General features: G+C 41.9%; 1 protein-coding gene across 1 annotated transcript in view; it reads left to right on the forward strand.

Annotated features, from left to right (window-relative positions):
- The first annotated feature begins 129 nt into the window (after positions 1 to 129).
- Positions 130 to 20,212, forward strand: part of nxn (nucleoredoxin) — a 54,944-nt gene continuing 34,861 nt past the window's right edge. The window contains exon 1 of the mRNA XM_020088419.2: positions 130 to 636. Coding sequence (XP_019943978.1) covers positions 328 to 636 — 309 coding nt within the window. The 5' untranslated portion in view covers positions 130 to 327. The remainder of the gene's footprint in view (positions 637 to 20,212) is intronic.

Here is a 20,212-nt window from a genome sequence, read left to right on the forward strand (position 1 = left end):
CAGTATTTAACACATACAGATCCTCAAAGTGTCGTGTTTATGTGTTACAGTTATAACCAGTTGTCATGGTGAAAGTGTCGCTGTTGCAGTCAGGGCCATTTAAGCGGAGCGCATTCCTGCACAGCGCGCACACCGGAGGAGGACGAGCGGCGGCGAGACGCTTCACAGACCGCAGCACCGACACAGGAGCCGGAGCTCAGCCAGAGAAACACCCCCGTCACACCGGAGGCGGAGGAAGCGCGGTGCTGTCGCCTCAACGCAGCGGTTTACATGCGCAGCTGTCTCGGCTGAGGGCAACGTCGTGTGTTCGCGGACCGTGCCGCTGCGATGTCGGAGTTCCTGGTGGGTCTGCTCGGGGAGCGGCTCGTCAACAGCGAGAAAGCCGAGGTGGACGTGCACTCGCTGGGCGCCAAGCTGTCCCTGGTCGGGCTCTTCTTCGGATGCAGCCTGAACGCGCCGTGCAAGCAGTTCAACGGGAGCCTGTGCGAGTTTTACAGCCGGTTCAAGAAGACCTCCGAGCACAAGGACAAACTGGACATCGTCTTCATCTCGTCGGACCAGGACCAGAAACACTGGCAGGACTTTTTGCAGGAGATGCCCTGGCCCGCGTTACCTTTCAAAGACAGACACAAAAAGGTAAGAGGGCGACGAGAGGACACCCATCCCCGAAACCAGTGCTGGTTCTCTGGAGAGGGTTCACTGTGTTTACCGGGCTGGAAATCACTGGAAACCACTGAACAGGCCACGTCTGCTCCCTCTGTGTGTGTGCACAGGTGTACCTGCTTTAATTTGGATTTATTCCAAAGGTTTACACTCATCTTTAACCTCTTTTTGATCCATATCTGAACTGGATCAATCCAATCAAGTTAAACTAGTTATTGATAACAAATCTGCAACTGTTTGTATATGAAACGAATTCAGATTTATAAGAGTCAATTACATTTTAACCTTAAATTAAATATATAGGCAAAGTGTAAATATCAGATATACTTGCACAGAACAAATTCAATGAAAAACTGACATTAAAATCACATTTCAGCCTCTTGACAATAACACAGCCAGCAGAGGAAGTATTTATCCTCTGATTTAATTTAATCAAGATAAACAAAATGTGTTAGGCCCCCACACCCAACTGTTATTAATGAGAGGAAACTGAGAGAAGCACTTCATTTCCTCTTTGTCCATTCACTTCAGTTTTGTTCAGGGGACTGACTACTTCTGGAAACACAATGTTCCAGCTGAACATCTCAGTGTCATCATATTGCATCCAACGTGTTTTCCACGTTGGTGCATGTGTAGGCTGCACAGTAAAGACCTGTTCTGCCATCACCTCATCTCGAGCTTTCCCTAAAGGTGACAACAATGCAGCACTTAGATTATTTCCACCTCCTCGATTTGATTTATCTGTCTTATTTAAGACTTTTTTTTTTTAGTCCAGTTTTTGTAAATCCTGAGGCTTTATAGGATTTATTTTTTAAAATGTGCCTAAATACTTTTTAAAATAAGCATTATTATTATTTTAACATGTTATTGTTTTATTAAATCACATAATCTATCATATTTTATAGTTGACTGCACACTAATATTTTGAAGAATTAGATTTCAAAGAAGTTTTATCAAGATAGATGTTGCCATTTTCTTTTGTTTATAGCTAAACCGACAAGAAACAAACAAAGACAAACAAAAAGAATTCACTCGTGAAAAAAAATAAATTTGTATTTATGACAGATAACATCTGTGGTAGGTTTTCTTCACTGGCTTCAACTGCAGATGTATAATGAAGAATGCCTTATTAATCTATATAAAGATGGACAATGTCTTTATATAGGTTACACAGTGTGTGTGCTGCGGCCGTCCCAGCATCCTGGTGGCAGCACAGGTCTCATTCCTAAACCCAAATGTTACAGCAGATGAGGCATAGTAAGATACAATACTGAGCTGTATTTACACTGTATTAGTCATGCATGTCAATGTTGATTTTCTTTGCAGGGTAAAATATTAAGATTAAAACTGGCCAAATTATAGTAAAAAGGATTTTTGACCCCTTGCTTTTTAAGTTGAGATTTGATTATACGTAAAAGAAAAATGAATACTGAGAAAATGATATATATTGAAAGAATAGTGTAAAGCAAATTAAAGAGTATTTTTATTCTGTATTTTGTCAAAAAGGATGTACGTCTCTCAGTCTTTAGCCGATTCCTCTGTCCTCTGTGTAGGTGAGACATGACTTTGACTGAATCATTGCCTTGTAAATTCTTTCAGATAGCCCATAATGATTTCTGCATCACTTCATAATGAAGTCCAGGCGTGAATAAAGGCTCAGGGATGACAGGGGAGTGGGGGTTGTCTTGTTGTTGTCTGGGGCGTAGCACACCCATCGCCACAGTGCAGCGTCATTGTGTTCTAACTGCATGTGGAAAATATCTGCGGCATCAACGTAACCCTCGTTAATGCTCTCTCCGGTCGTCTGTTGGCTGCCTCGGCCTTATGACACAAGAGCAACGCAGTCGTGTGTCTGATTTGCAGAGGCCTGCAGTTCTGGCACAGCCTGGGCTTCGTCCAGCCTTCGGCCTATTCTCCCTCTCACCATTGTAATACAGCCTCGACAATGCATGTTTCAGTAAGCAGCTTTAGTACAGTAACAGCCGTTTATGAATGTGACATCTGCAGGAGCACACTGAGGGTGTCGCTACCCCTCATCATCCTCTAATTAATTCCTGATTTATGCATGTTGGCATTTAAAGTGTATTGTAACAGTACAGCAGTATGCTGTGACCCGAGCATTCATTCACACTGCAGCCGTTCTCCTGTCCAAACCACTGGTGCTAATCTGTGGAAGATTGGATCCTTCAGGAAAACATTTTTAATTCAGAGTTTAGGTTGATGCCTATTTCCTATTATATTGTTGCTTAATTAGTTGCCTATTGTGTGTGGATTTATGCATCTCAGTGAAAGACGAGGAGGTGGTCGACTCAGGACAAAGATGCACACGTTTTAAATATTTTTGGTTATGATCAGACGTGTCTTAATCAATTGCGACGATCGTATTTTGCAGACCAGGAAGTGTGAAGTTAGCTGGAGCCATAATCAGCTCGGAGCAGCACAGGAGGAAAGACCACTCATAATGTACCAGCAGGTCTGAATGTGAGCTTTACATTAACCCAGGAGGATTTATGTGTGCTGTAGAGGGACCTAATGGGTGAGCGATGTTGACCCAGTGAGGGCTCTGTTGATGTTGTGGGTCTGCAGAGACTTAAGTGTCCCTCTCCCACCTCCTCTCAGGATCTATTTGACATGGTGCAAGCAGAGCTCATCTCCTGGTGAAGGATGCGATTTTTCTTCATGCTCGTCCTTCAGAGCCTCAGCCACCTTATGACTCAGACTGTACCTCCTCCTCCTCCTCCTCCTCCTCCTCCTCCTCTCTGCTCCCCCTCCTCCGCCCTGTACTCACTTGGCTATCTCTCTCACTGGAGGCTGTCCTCTTTTCTCTCGACCCAGGGGTTATCCAGGCCTTCCCGTCGCAGGAAATGTTTGTTATTTATTCAAGAAGGGATTGTGTTCTTGATTAAATGCAGAGAGAGTGAAAAAGGCTGGTGATGTTAACTCAAAGTCAAGGCCAATATTTTTTTTAAGGGGAAAAAAGGTGAAAACTGTCATGTATTTCTCTGGTGGTTTGTAACTGAAATACATAGAGTGAAAAGTGTAATTGGTTTTTATATCTTCATGCCAAGGACTATATAGAAATTTCCTCATGTGCATGTCTAACTTGAAATAAAAAGTTTCCCGGGAATCTTTTACATTATAAATCTTACACATGCATTCCAGTATTTGAATGTTCCTTTTTTCCACTTTTAAGGTGGTATCACTTCAAAACCCAGACAGACCAAGAGGTCAGAACATCGTCTTTTCTACAGTGCACAGAATACACTCCATTGTATCATTGGGGACCCTCGAATAGCTCGTTCTCAGTGTGTAGACGTCTGCTTGTTGTTTAGCGACGGCCAGCTGTCTGGCTGTCTTGGCTTGCTGGCACTGCCTTACATGGTCTTGTGTTGCGGGAGTGTGAGCGCTCCATGTAAATCAATTAAAGCATGAGCCAACGCAATGTGAAAACCCAACTTGACCAAAGGGGGAGAACAAGCTGAGATGCTGCCAGAGTCCTGCAGAAGTCAAAGGGGTGGGTGGGGGGGGGGTTACATCACAGTGAGAGAAAGGCCTCTTGTTCAGGTCCTCCTGGTCGGCGGTTCTGCTCTGTAGCTGGCCCCCAGAGGCAGGACACCCGCTCACTCGGCCCACAGCCAGGGGCTCAGGGTGCAAAGGGGCTACAGAGAAGGGGCTAAGCACGCCTTTCATCAATATGTCACTGATCTGCTGAAAACTGCGGTGCACCCTGCCCATCATCATGCAGCTCAGCCCTACTTGCCCTGTGACAGCAGAAGTGGCTTGAAAAGGGCCTGAACTGTTTTATCTGCAGGTGCTAATTCTTTGTTCTTGATCCGTCACTGTCACATTTGGTTTTTGTGGGAGTGTGTCGCTGGATGTTTTTTTTCCTTTGTTGTGTGCACTCACACAGTGTGTGTTGGTAACATGAACAGACTGTGACATTTTTGAGGCTTCTGTGATGTGGAATATCTGTAATTGAGAGCTTTAGAGTTAATTGTAGGATTCAGAGAGGAGGTATGCGTCGCCCGTTTCTGTTCAGACTGCTTCTACTGCAGCTCGTGGGAAAAAAATGCGTGTATGGTTTCAGCAGCAAATCCGACTTAGTTCTAGAAGGTCACCAAATAGGTAGTAAGAAAAAAGAATTGATTGCTCTTAAATAACCCTTAATATCACAATTTAAAGGCAAGTATACTGTAAGAAAAACCAATAGATCATTAGTATATAACTGGGGCAGTTCCTCTTCTGTATGCTGTAGAAAAATGAGAAAATTCATACCAATGCAGATGGAACAACAAGAAAGTCAACAGGAATGGCCTGACCTGGATTATTCTACCAAATGAAGCTGTAACCATGAAACGGTGAAACTCACTTTTACATTCCTAACTCTGATCAAAGTACAGAAGTAGTCTAATGTGAAGTTGGCTGAGGTACTAAACAGAAAAAGAGTTAATCCTCACTTCAAAGCATTTGACCCCAGCAGATTAAATGATCCTAAAAATACAAAGTTTCAGGTTAAGTTATTTTAATATTCAGGAATTTATTTCATGTTTTACATACTAACATTGAATGACCGTAAGAAATGTACCCACGCTAATCTAGATTATCAATTTCAGTCTTAATTTGTCTTTATTGCATCTATTGTAGGGGCCTTTTCACTTTACCAAAATGGCTGAGGTCAAAAATACTCAGGAGCCTGTCTTAGATTTAGTAAAGGAAGCTGTATGTTGTTATAGTACCTCTAACAAAATATACTGTTAGTTATATTACACATTTGAATGTTACGTAAAGTTATTACAATAACACAGAAAAAACTACAGCATGTTCTTAAGGATATTCATTATGCATTATGTGGATTTGCACATCTGGATTTCGTTTTTGAGGTGTAATTGTGGGGTCTGTTTAATAGCTGGTTGCATATTTGCGATGCGTTAATACTTATTTGTCTGGTTCACATCAGCAACAGCATATAATTTGTTTCCCACGTTAATGAACCGGAAAGAAGGCAGTTCTTATTTTTAGTGTTATACTTTAAATGCAACTGTAAATGGCTTTTGTAATTATTTCTATTGATAGATTCACACAATCTGGTTTTGTGCTACTCTAACGTTGTAGTTTTGCTATGAGCTGACCTTGTAGAGACTGTTGTTACCTCGACTCCGGCTGTGTGCGTGCACGCCTGGCTGCAGTGCTGTAGTTTAATATGACTCCATTGTCCTGCAGCTGTGAGGCCTTGTTGCTGTGCACCATGTTTGACAAGAGCTTATGTAAAGAATGTGTGCAGACACCTGCTCCGCTGAAGTTGTTCAAGGCCAGAGGGCATGGAAACAGAGTATGTTTGTGAGGGCTCAGGATACTTGGCAATGCCAACTGTTACATCTCACACCACCAAGCTTGTGTTACTGTCGTCTTTCACTGCCCATTGTGTCCTCTTCACTTGGAGATCTGTTATATTAAGAGAGGTGACAATGGAGATCTCATCAGAGGTGAAGTTCAGAGGCTTAAGTTACTCAAGTGAGAGTAAGGGAACAGTCGCACTGTGTGTCTCATAAAACTCAATCTGTTTTCACATCCGTTATCTACACGTTTAACAACAACACACAATAGTTGTAAGGCTGAGACCCCTGTCTACCGTCCATAAACTGCTGAAATGATACTCTGGGATTGGCTTTTGCTTTTTGTCCCCATGTTCCCCAGCTGGATCGCTTCTGGACCCTCTGTGGGGTTTTTTAGTCAGGGCTTTCCAGAGCAGAGTGACGTTGAAGATAATACACATGGATAATGTCCTCAGCACTGTGTCTGCAGTGTTGCATAATGAGGACAACAGATTCGTCCGCTTGCACACATTATCCCGGACCAGAACAATTGTCGCATACTTACCAGACAAATCATTTAAACCAGCGCAGCATAAAGTTCAGCATGCAATTCCATGTATTACCTCTTGATTCTAATGGACAGGAAAGAAGCTTAGAGCCTCTTTCCTTGGAAATAAGCAGATGATTGCCATTTCAATTCTTAAATCCACTAACATCTGCTATTTTTTTCATGCTGTTGCTGCTGTATCCGGTGTGTTCCGCCTTTTCTCTTCAAGGACGGGTTGTTGTGCCTGGACCCTCCCCCAGTCAATCCTCCAGTCTCTAATTGCCCCACACCGCAGCTCAGCAGTCCTCTCCAACATAATAACAGCATAATCGCCCCAGGGGCATCCTGCCATCCACAGCCGTCTTTCGTCTTCCTTTTGTTATCTCTCCGAGATTGAATGTTGGCTTTTTGTGATTGCTCAGTCACCCCCTCATCATCACCACTGATCACATTTCTTAAGCTAAATGAAAACGACAGAATGATGGATATGTGCTTTGGACTGTCTGCATTCAATGCGGATTTCCATTTTCATCGCTGACATTCAATGAAGCCGATTTCTTTTTAGAATATCTGCTCCATCAGTGAGTGTCCGTGTTGATTTGATGTAAATTTATTCATAGCATGAACATTTATGGCGCGAGGTTCCCGTTGGACGATAACCCTTTCCCTCCATGACCACCACCCCGCTCTGCTGCCAGGATGGAAGCACGGTTTATGCAAACTGTAAACCCCCCCCCCCCCCCTCACTGTGGCGTCGCTCCTGCAGCTTTTGCTCCTGTCTGAAAAGGAGCTCACCGTACAAAGAGGCCCACTGTATCAGCATGTAGCATGGCACACTGGCACCATCCCTGCTGTCTTGCCAACAGTCGAGCTGTTGCATGTGGTGAAGGGATTTCTATCCAGCAACTGACATTCATGCACTCTGACAAAATGAGGAAGAACATAGCTGGGTACCTCAGGGCGCCGAGCTCTTCTCTGTTTGTGGAAAGATTGTGGAGTGATACCAAATCACACAAAAAAATATAAACATTAGAATTACAAATTGGTGCATCAAAGTGAAAGATAATCAGTTGAAATTATAGATCAAATAATGCGCAATCCATTGAAATAGTTAGTTTAAAGAACAGATACACCGTTGAAATGGTTAGCTAAAAGAACAGAAACAGTAAAGATAGTTCACTAAATAAATGGATAAACAGTTGAAATGGTTAGCTAAAAGAAGATTGGATGAAAAAGGTTAGCTAAAGGCAATCAGATAACCATATACCTTTAGCTACAATATATGGTTGGTTGGCAAATGAATGGATTTTCTAAATGGTGAAAATGTTGAAGTGGACCTTTAAAGAAATACTGACAGTACTGGACATTATTTCCAGTCTGCCACATCTCAACAGCGACATCCCATGACAACCTGTCAGCATTTGCATGCAGTCATGCACCCACCAACCCCAGTCAGTCAGCAACAGACAGATTGAAGATGTTTTTACAGACCTCCAGAGGGAAGTGAACAATATTAGAATCCAGAAATAACAGTTCAAAGACTCTCACGCTTCAGCACCCGGTCTCCACTGGGAGATCAGTGGAGAAGTCAACCAGTCTTCTTCAAAATGTAAACTTCCTATTTCACATAGGCCTTTTTTCTTCATGTTTCAACAAGTCCATGTGCACGTGTAAAAAAACTGGGTAATGTTTTGATATTGCTGACCTCACATAATTCGGATTAGTGGTTCCTAACTGACGGTTGATCCTCGCTTTGCTCCTCGACAGATGCTACAATTTACAATGAGCTGTTAATCTCAGGATAATGAGGCAGCTGAGGTTATATCATATGTCAGATAAGGGTTAGATGCCACTGCAGACGGATTCCTAGAAGGATCTCTTCAGTAACAGTGAATCAGCTCTTTTAGCCAGTTCATGGCATAGCTTGGTAGCAAGTTACGAGTTTTTGCAGAGAAAACGAAGTAAATACATCTTCAAGCATGGTTTTTGTCATAGCTCAGCAACTCAATAGGACTTGAGAATTGTGTCGCTAATTTAAATGCTCTCTTTGCAAAGTTGGCATGTTTTGAGAAAGTGGAGGAAAAATAGAGGGGAGCCTGGCTGAAGAAGATCTCATGGCCTGTAGTTCCCCTCATTATTTTCATAATCACCAGAGTGTCACTTGGAATTATTTCCTGATGCACCCTGCTCCTGCGCTTCTGCGAGATTGCACACAAACACGCATACTTAAATTTAGATCATTTCACATGTGTTCCGATATCTGAATATTCAAAATTACTTGCAGGCGGGTTCACCCAGTTTGCTGTGACTGTGTTGACAACCCTGCAACCACACCCTCCCCCCTCATAATTGCACATTATATCTACTTGCACAAATGGACATGTTGATATTCCCTGCTGGTATCTGCGATGGTGCGTGTGTGCGTTCCCATGTCACATGATTCTTTAGAATACATTTGTGTGCTATTACTCAAGGTCACTGGTGGGCAAGCTAATCTGGAAGCCTGGTAATGGTGCTGCAGTGTTGCCCATAAATTGATGCATGCTGTTGTACCATTAGTTACACTATATTAACAATATTAATATAATCTTCAGCCGGCTGCAAAATATTTACTGACACTAAAAGCTTGTGGCAGAGTACAATAGGGTATTTAATTGGTTACACAGGCGCGGAATATCTCACCTGCATATGCCTGTCTGCAATAATCAAGGATTTTATTATTTCTGATTTTGAAGCTACTACATGTAGAATCTGTACGTGATTGGAAAAAAAGGTAACTCTGGAGTAAAATCAGTGTTTTTCTTCAGCCCATTCATAGCTGCATTTCCTGGGGGCAATAGCGACTTCCCAGCATGCATTGATGACTATGTTATACGTACATTTACCCATGTAAACCTGTAATTACTTATATTTTTCTAAATCGTTTTGCTGTCTTGTCTTCTCCACCTTCACTTAAAGGATCTCTTGCCGCTCATTGCTGCTCTTGAACAAAAATCAACAGATGATTTTATTGTGTATCTGTTTAGAGACAATAGAACAATCAAAAATAGCTCTGAGGCTGTGTGATTAAAAACCAGCTCTACACTAAACCTGCCATCTCACAGTACAGAATGCAGCGATGTTCCAGCCTTGTTTGTTCACTTCAGCTCCAACTAAAGTAAACAAGCCCAGAAAATGACCTTGCTGCCGAGAAACACATGGATTCTGTATAATGTACAATAGCGGCAGGCCAGATGATGCACTGATGGTATCCCATATGGAGGAATTGGCAATGCTGCTGACTGCAACACGGGGGAGAAATTAGATGGACGATTCATGAAGGCAGGGAAACACTAACCATGACAGAAAGCAAGGGAGGTACTGATTATCTGTGAGTGGAGGGAAGAAACAGCCTTGGATTCATGTTAAAAGTGGGTCATTGAGTGTTTTCTGTCATCTGAGGCTTGCTTGTCCGTTCATTTCCTCAGCTGTCACATCCCATTTTGAAATCAGCTATGCTACGTCTTGGTTCAATAAAACCCCGCTACATGCATTCCTCACATATTCCAGCTCATGTACTTGCACTCGTGTACTAGGAATGTATTAACCAGAGGAGACTCACACAAATCATCAGACATCAGTGGACCCCCTGCTGAGGCTGTGCTGTGGCTTAGCTCTGCTTCTGTGTTGGGGGCTAATCGCTGTTTTGATTAGTCTTATTGCCCAATCTGTTTGCACTGAACACCGATCCCACGGCCATGTTGAATGAAAGGGTTTATCAGCTTAAGCCTGTTGTAAGGAGCACGAGAGGTCTCATCTTTTCACAGAGGAAAGAGAGCAGCCCTCGGACACAAGTGTCCAGGCAATTAGAGACGCCGGGGCCTCAAAGAGAGATTACTGGCACACAGAGTTGTGGCCGGCTTCTTTCTTGTCCGGCACATTGTTCACTCGGTGTGGAGACACTGGTGGTTGGTGCTGGAGGGATTTGAAGGAGGACAGAGCTGGACTCAGTCATGGGGCTGTCCTGGGGATGATTTAATTGACGCAAAATCACATTTTTGATTCCATAACTGATTCCATAACTTAATTGTTTTCCTCCGGGGAAAGGTCTAACATCCTAATTGTATGATTAGTCACATTTTAGAGTTTGTGTGGTTTGTTCGTCTGTTTTCAACTGTCAGCACCTCACAGGCTTCAGTGGGTTTAAGCTGTGCTTGTTATGGTTTTAATTCAGTATGCACTGAATCAGAATTTTCTCAGCCAAATCTGGTAATATGATGATAAGACCTTTAAATATGTCATGACTTTGACCAAAAATAAGGCTTTTTGTAAGGTTATTATTCTACCACCCAAGTATCCAAGTGCAAGATTTAACTTGCATCGGTGCAACAACATGATTGACTTGATGTGTTCCCTGTTTAGCTGTTGTAAAGCCAATGATTATTATTGGGGGAGGGTTATGTGCCCTCCTCTTAGTGAATATAGCTTTTCTAGTCTTAACAACAATGATATGTGATCTGGGTGATTCTTACACTTTATTTATACTTTAAAGTTTACGCTCAATATTAAAGGATTAAGTGTGAATTTTACTTTTATGGCTTCTGTATTAAAATTGCAAATGGAAACATAGTAAAGACATATTAGCACACAATGTCTGCATTGTTCACTTCAAAGTTAAGTTTAAGAACTATTCCCCTGAAGATGCACATACAAATCCAATTCCACGTTGATTTTGCTCAAGCAGTCACACCGTTCACTTTTTATAAATGTTCCAGTCAGAACACAAAAAAAACGATTATGTTTTTTCTCCATATCCTAGACATGAGCAGGAGGCTCGTGTCTTTTGTGGTTTCACACTTGCAGAAAAACATGTAAGGTTTAACGTGAGACCGTTACTGTTAATGAGTCTTGTGGCCTGAGAGGTGGTAAATTGAGTCAGGAGACCGTGTGAGCGTAGCGTGGGTAAACGCAGACAACAAACTTAACCCTCCCTCTGAGCTGCAGCTCACCAGTCTGTCACTCGCCACCTGCTCATTTGACAGTGCCGGTGGTTTTGGAAGCAGCAGGTGTGCTCTTTAAGGTTGCAGGTTCTGCTCTGATGACCCCGATCTGCTCATTTTAAAGGTGGACAATAGTCTATATTGAGATTATTAAGTCTCTTTAAAGAAGCCACATCAATAGCCAAATGTTTGTTTGCTCACAATCCCTTACAAAGCTGATGAACTGAGGCCAGATGAAGGTTTCCTGTCAGGAATGTTGATTCCTCTGCTAAATCCTGTAGCTATTCCCCTCCTGTCTTTTCATCCATCATAAAATCATTATGCTCAACAAGAGCCAGGTACTGTATGTGCTATATGTTTTAAAGATGGGGGATGAAACTAAAGTGTTGTTGTTGCAAATTAAAACATGAGGCTTGGCTGTAGGGTTAGGATAATAAGCCCAAAGAAGAAGGTGAGACCCAAACCTTAAGGTACAGGTTTGATCTGTTCTTCTTTTTGCAAAGAGCTGCTCGTTGTAGCCGAAAACCTTTTTTACATGTAGAATCATTTCTCTTCCGTCTTCAGAGTGCTCTGTGTTACTGAACCCCTTGAGAAACAAAGGCATCGTCATCCCTTCGTCCCCTCTCTCTGCTTCGTTGCTCCAGGTTTTTGCTGTTGAGATGAACTGCAGATAGAAACCTCTTCCAAAGATGTGTTTCAAGAGTAAAAAATCTACAGGAACCCGTTAGCCAGAATTTTCTGCAAGGCCATTGAAATTCTCACAGGTGCTTTATAAAGTGCTGCCTTTCCACAGCTTGAATTCCTTAAGCTTTAGTGGCTGAGGGAGTGCAAGGAATCCTCTTAACTTTGTTGTGGTGAAAGGGAAAAAAGTGGGTAGCGACCTGTCAGTGGGGTGGAGATATGTTCATCATGTGAACTGTAATTACCATCTCTAATTACTGGCATCGGAGCATAATCGCTAAATATCAAGGCAGCACTTTACATCACTCTTGCTTACAGGCTATTTTGGTGGTCGTTTTTTAAGTGACAGGCTTTCCAACATGGCACAGGTGAAGGGTTTGACAGTTTGAAGGTATTATGCTTTGTCAATAAACAAGGGACTGTTCTTCAAAGACGGGAAATGTATCTGGCTGTTCAATGTCTTGTTTTCTAGGCCTCCTTTTAACATATTTTTCCCTTCATCCATTCTCAGAAACTGAAAGCAGAGCCAAGTTAAATATCTGACGTGGCCTCAAAGCTCTGAATATTCTGTGGAAGGCAGAGTGGTTTATGTAACTTCATGGATAGAGATAACAGATTGCATGTCGTTTGTGGCCGTTTAGTTTCCAGTTTTGCGAAATGGGTGGACCACACGTTGCCTCGGAATATTGGATAATCATACATTGGGATTTCTTGAGTGTGACCATTTTGAACCTAGTCTTCTGGCGTCACTGTAGTCGCCATCAATCTCAGGTTGTGTGTCTTCATGAAATGAAACATGAGCTGCGCTGCTGAAGGTTTACGCTAAATATTTAAAATCCTTTGTTTATAGAAAAACATAAGTATCTCTGTATCTCTTGTTCCTACATGTGTTTCCTGCTGTTGGCACTTATATCACAGTGTCTTAGTTAAATACCTTTAAACGTTATTATTTCTTGTTTACAGCCTCCTCTTTTTTCACTCTTCCTTCTGAGACTCTTGACGTATTTCAGACTTGAAAGCCAAACCTGCTGTTCTCGACTCATCTTGTAATTCGGCTGCCTCCATTTCCTTGATGATTTCATTATTATGCTACTGCTGACATCAGAACAGGCCAGAGGAGTCAAAGGCAACCCTGCTAACCTTTCACTGCTTTTTTTCCCTTTTCGCTGAAGGCAATGAAAAGAAGGAAGGAAATGAAGCATTTTCAATTATCTGTACCACATCTTTGATCTTCAAATTGCATCCATTACGCATCATAATATTCCATGTAACATTCCTCCGATTATCATGCTTTTGATGTTCATTCAGACTCCACTTTGATATCCCCATGCCGCGATTATGAACATAACTTCTGATTCTGTGCGGCACTTGTGCCGCAATAACACTCACTACTGCTTCTCATTATGCAAACACACAGATAACATCGCTTTATTATAGTCACAGCTTGTTTATATAGGTGCCAGAGTCAAAATATGATGGTGTTTTTTGGGTTTTCAAGGTGCAAGGTGACGGTTAGTACAAAGGAGTTAACAGACTGAGAGAGGAGAAACGAGAAGGAAGGTTTCAACCATGATCCGGCCCTGCTTTTGTGTTTGTCAGTGGTGAAGTGTGAGCAGCTGTAGGAGGATCAAGCACGAGGACTGAAATAATTACTGCAGTATGCTAGCTTAGTCAACACCCACAATTGCAGCTGTTTCCTTTGCTGTTGAAAGAATTTCAATGGACGTAATGTAACTCCAAAAATCTTTCTTTTTTTCTTTTTTTCTTTTAACAAGTGGAGCTTTAACAACCTTGAAGGGATTTGCCGGACTGTGGTGCCATTTTGAAAAGTAAATACAGTAAAAGTTTAATGGTCAGAGGCTGTGACACAGAGTGGGAACAGACACTTAAGTGTGGACGGGTCACTCAGAAGATTTATTATTGACCTGAGGGGCTTGGACATACACTTGTGCACTCACACCATTTCGCTATGCCATTTTTTTTTTATAGACTCCACCCCCACAGCAGTGTCCTCTTCCCACCAATACAAAAGAGAGCGGGGTGAGAAAACTGGGTCAAGTTTCCTTCTATTTATTCCATGTATGTGTTTTCTTCCTCCATGATGATGTGGATGTTTTGTTTCTCTTTCTGAGGTGCAGAGGTGGATACAGCTCCCAAAGCAGCTTTTAAATGAAAAGTTAGTTTCAAATCTAAGTAGTATTCTCATTCTTACATAAATATTCATGACTTAAAAAGCAACTATCAAGTTAAAGTTGAAGGAAAACATCCTCAGTCTTTGCTTTATAGTTATAAAACATTAAACTGTAGTTAAAGTTGTTCCATCAGGAGTGTGTGGGTGTGATTTGATCAGATTTGATTTTACAATGGTCTGGCAACATCAACGATCATCACATTTTCATGTGTGATGCATCCTCTATTCTTCCAAACCGACCCACCTCAAACCAATGAGACCACCTCGAAAAACGTGAAATAACCAAAAGCTTTTTAACTTTGGCAGACAACTGTACGCTCGCATGGGGGCCCATCACTCACAGTCAGAAGCTGATTGAGGAAATGTGTTTCCAGGGCCCTTTTTTAATATATAATAACAACAGAAGTAGGTTGTCCTTTGTCACAAATTTGTAGTGCTTTAATAGCAGCATATACTCATCTTTCATGGCCCCAACTCAAGGTCTTTTTTTCTAATTACATTTACAGAAATGGTGGGTTTTTTGCCTCTCAGCAACATCCCTCTGCCCAGCTATTTCCCAGATGAGCAGCACTATTTCATCTCAGCCTGCCAAATGCAGCTCTTGAAAAATGGAAACACTCCAAAAGGGAACTGCTTGGGTCAGATGCTAAACAGGCATTTCACTCAAATACTGCATTGCTCCCATGATATGTATATTTTTTCTTGCTCAACATTTTGTGGATTGTCTATCTTCATAAAGTATTCACATGGAGATGTGGACATGTGATTTCAGAGTGAGGAGAGTGGATTATTGTGCAGACCTGAGGTTTTCTCATTCATCAGGAAGACCGGAGTTTTGGGTTCAGTTAAAGAGTGTGTGCCACTCTGCACGCTTTCTCAGGCTCTAACAATAGCCCCCTCGTCACTGGCCCCTCATAATCCTCTTTAGCCCCCCCCCCACTTATTTCCTCTCTCCAACAAGCTCCCTTCGCAGGCAGGACCATCCACCCCACTGTGCTGTCAACATAAACCAATCATGCGGCTGCAAATTTGAATGTTTAGAAACACTGCAAAGCTGCTTAAACAGAAGTCAAATGCTTTGACTTTAAAACGTTAAATCGCCTCAGATATTTAACTAAAACTTGTATATGAGCACTGGAGGATGCTCATATCGATTACTTTTCTACAACGTGAATGATGCAAAACCGATGATGGCCAATGCTGGTGTCGCTGTGCGGTAAACAAAAACATACTACATAAAATATCTGGACCCAATTTTCTGGACATTTTCTAGAGTTCCTGTCTGAACACAGCTACATAGATATAGTATTGATATCCCTGGAGTGTGGGTGCAATATATTTTAACATTATTATTTGCATGATTAGTGCACCTTTATGGCAGTTGGCAAGTCAACAGTTGATCAAGATCATAGCTTTACCTTGACTTTCTTTCGGTGTCTTATTGCAACAGGATGGTCAATAACTTCAGGTTCCACCTCAGGATGCAGTGTGTTTCTCATGTATTGTTAATAATCTGCTTTGATATTGCTCAGTGTTCAGCATGGAACCTCTACACCACAGAGACCAGAGGATGCTGAGAGGAAGGGAAAGGAGGAAAACAGCTCAAAGTCTTTGTTGTTTCCCTCTTCAAGAATTCATCTTGTCATTCTGTAGAATGTGTATTTGCACGAGGTATATTCTCCACCAGCAAACGCATCTCATTAAACATCTCAATAAAGTTGAGGCTTATTACCCACAGAGGTGGGTCTGTGGGTCTAGACCTCCCCAGTTGTATTGTTAAATAGCTTATTTCAGCTTGATTAAAAATGTAATTATTCACTCATTTATCCCTGTTAAGCATTAAACAGCCTTTTTACTTCAAAGGAATGCCAAGTGACAGTGGTAATTGTAGATCAAGGCCGGGCGCTGGGGCAAGCGGGCTGAGTGGGTGGGGAGTGGGGGCTGGCACTCTGTTTCAAGCTTTGGCGGCCAGCTGCTCCGGACGACCGATGTGCAGCTCATGGTGGGAACCAGAGCAGGACCTGCTTGTGAAGTCAACCACTTCTCGCAGTAGCTCTTGTGTTCTTGCCCTTGTGCCAACCGAGCAAAGGCTGCTCTTTTCATATCGGTCCTCGCTGAGTGATTCCTGCCCTCTGCCCCGGGCTGTGACAAACATTGCTGTCACTCAAGTTGAGTGAGGGTGGGCCCTAGAGGAGGGCCCTGAAAGGTAGTGACACTCCAGAAATCCACTTCAAACCAGCGAGCTGATACATGGGGCTAATAGGCTTTTATGAGTTTACTTAAAAAGCTGCTCTACTGTTGAAATTATGTTAATTGTTGAGCCTCGTAAGTGAAATTAAGCTTATTCAGGTAATGCTTGTAAAAATTGCTTGATGCCTGTAAATATGTGTGTTAGGATGTATTAGAAGAATTCAAACCCTGTTCCCTCTGAGCACTGGAGCAGTACCTCATCAGCTCCCACAATACTGCTTAATGTATGCAAAGCCGTCTCTTGACAGGGCTTGTTAAGCATCAATACTACACTCCTGCTCCAGAGATTTATTTCAATATGGGCCATTACTGCTGATAAAGTCCCCCGCTCAACCAACTGTTCGCTTCCTTTGTGACTTCAGTAGCCTTTTTAAAGGAGCCACAGTTTCCAGCTGCAGAGAAGGATAACGTTCCCAAGTCTCTTCACAGCTCAACAATCCGGCATTGTCACAGCTACGATCAGGCCCATAAATCGATGCGGGATGGTGGAGATTAAAGGGCAGAGAGGGCCACAAAGAGTGGCTGTAATGTCTCATTCCATCTCAGAGGCAAACGCATGACTGTGTAAAAATGCACAAACAATAGTAAAATAAATACACATTTCCCATGACATCCAATTATCTTTTACCATTACCTATTCTATGGAAATCTGCTCTGTGTGTGGGGTATATGCACAATGCATCTTTCCAGAAAACCTGCAATAATAGTGTTATTTTTCTTCCATATTTGGCTGCAGAGCTTGTGCTTTAGTGCACCAGGGTTAGCCACAGTTAGCCAGTGGATTAGAGTGAGAATATTGTATCGAGACTAACAAGTTACCCAATTGTCTTTATGTATTTAATGTCGACATTATCTCAATTGATTTGATAGGAAGTCATTAGTTCCACAGTGTTTGTCTGTTAATCAAGAAAACAATGACAGGATTTCATGTGCACCCAAAAGCAGCATAGCATCATATAAAAACACAGAAACTATTAGCTGCTTGTCTTCTTTCAAAGAGTTTTTTCCATTAGTCAGACGCCTTTAGACTGAGCTATCATTAGTACAATGAAAGGGATCTTTGACCAGGATATCTGTGTTCTCTTTTGCTCCTCTAAAGCCCGGCTTTGTGCTGTTCATCATGTCCTTAATGGAACACAACGCGGCAGCAATTAAGCAGCTGTTTGGAATTAATCAAATAAACCTCCCGATGTCTTTTTCTAGATCTTAGGATTTCCCAGAGAATGCAGGAAAAGCAGACACAGATGTTTCGCTCTGTGGAGAACATTTTGGATCTACCAGTGAGGGAAAAAGGGCTGTGGATTTCACTGATCCATGCCTGAAACTGTTCATTATTTTCGTTGAGAGGTTCATGTCAGACTCTACAGGTTTAAAGGTTAAGATATCTATATCAATAACTAATACAAGAGCATCTTCAAAACAAATTAGTTTAGGAATAATTAACAATGCCATAGTTTTGAAGAATAACACTCTAAACTGAAGTATTGCATACTGTACACATCATCGTACTTGTGGGACTTTTAAATATTCCCAAATTGCTTATATGTTAGCTAGTTCTGATTTAACCAACACTACTGACAATCACTCATTTGCCGCTCTAAAAACAGCACGTGCCAGTGTCAGTACAGATAAACTGCTGCTTTCAAGCAGTGAAGAAAAAGTAATTTCTTCAAATAGAAAATTGCAATTTTATGGGTGAAACGAATATACTTGACGTGGTATAGGATCAGTACATAGATTTGCAAACTTACTCTATCAGTAAGAATTATTTTGGTCCTCTTCCTCAAGTGCTCCTGCTTTACTTTGACTTTGTGAGTACAGGCTGTGTGGACACAGTGCTACAGCTCTAGAGGACGGATGGTCTCAAAACAGTTAAAATGCGTTTGCAATTCGACTGACACAGAAAATCATCCAGCCTGCAGATCTGCATTGCTAAGGGACCCGGCTGGTGGGCTTCTAATTTGCAATCTTGGGCAATTACCTCACTTAATCATCAAGATCTAAAGACGGGAGGGCTGCTGCACTGTGATTCGATACATAGTAGAAGCACGAGTTGGGCTGTAGTTGTTCGAGAGACTTAAGAAAGAAAATGACAGTGTGAAAGACATTGAGTCATTAGGAGCCATGTGCTAATGTTTGGAGGAGCAATAACTGGTTATTGGATTTCTCTGGACCATTATGGAATGGACTGTGGAAGAAAATCAATTATAAAAGCAACATTGCATCATGTCCCTGTGGTCTTCATATTCAGTAGTAATTCCATGAAGGCTGGAGTGTTTTTTTTTTTCTTTTGTCAGTTGTTGTATGATGTATGAAAATTGCTGAGTGGATCTCCTTGTGGAAACAGTACGGCAATTCAGGGTGTTTGTGAGCTCATTAAAAATCAAAGAATTGGTGGCGGAGTTGGAGGGAAAGCGAAAATGTTCAAAACAAAAGTCCAGTCTAGGCCAAACCAGTCCAGGCTGGTCCATTTACTGCTCACTTGGCTGGACCACCCAAACGGATCTGGTGCGCCACACAAGTGAACATTGTATTCCTCTGGGAAAAGGGATCATGTAGCAGAACAGCTTTTCAGGTTCATTTCATGCCAAAGAGACTAATGAACAAAAATCTCAATACACTGTTCAGAGCCCAATAGTCTCATAAGATAATGGTCCAAACTGCTATACATGTCTGCAACTACTGGCCAGTTTATCAACAAGTGTTGATGTCCTTGGTCTCTACATGATGACTCTTAATGAACTTACTTGAAACAGCCAAAAACCATGGATACTTACATACATGAAATAGAATTGCAACAAAGTAAATGCCCAAATTACCTGCAATTTTAAGTTTTCATTGGCTGCTCACAGTGAACCCTTTTCCGAGGCCCATGATTCATCAGCTTTCGTCATGGGCCCCCCTTAAGCCACAATATTTGCTCTACACACAAGGTATCTCAAAGTGAATATTTGAAATTCCTCTTGCTGTCCCTCAAACCTTCACCATAGTGTCAATGTCATGGTGAAAAATCGCTGAATTTGGTACAATGCAAATCAAGTTCTGTGCCCCTCATTCTCTAGGGGATGTTTGTGAATCGACTTTGCGGGTAAAACGGTGACGCTAGAGGGGAAGAGAAGGGTATCAAGCTAATCTAGGAATATGGTTCTGAACATAGACTGTATATAAAGATGCATGAAAACTCCCCAAAAGTTTAACCAAAGCATCTTTATTGGCACATGATTTGTCAAATGCTGCAGATCTTTCTTAGAATTTGTATCCATGATATTTTGGCTTCATTTCTGGTCAGTAGGAGTGAGTGGAAACATGTCGTGCACCTTTATGTACAGTCTATGGGGCTGAGTGGCACAGAATCTTTTTTATACAATGTTTGCTAACCAACAAATTACTTGAGGTTGATAAAGCTCCATTTATTTTTCTACTTTAGGCCTGTCACTCTAAAGCAATAAACATAGCAAGTCATAACTCACATATTTTAGGGTTTAATATCGAAATCTGAGTTTCTTTGGGTCACTTTGGGGTCTTCCTTAGATTTTTAGTCTCATGTTTTCTGCTGGAGGCAAATGACAACAAACCAATGTTTATCTAT

The sequence above is a fragment of the Paralichthys olivaceus genome, chromosome 11 (genome assembly GCF_024713975.1).
Source record: "Paralichthys olivaceus isolate ysfri-2021 chromosome 11, ASM2471397v2, whole genome shotgun sequence".
NCBI classification, from domain to species: Eukaryota; Metazoa; Chordata; class Actinopteri; order Pleuronectiformes; family Paralichthyidae; genus Paralichthys; species Paralichthys olivaceus.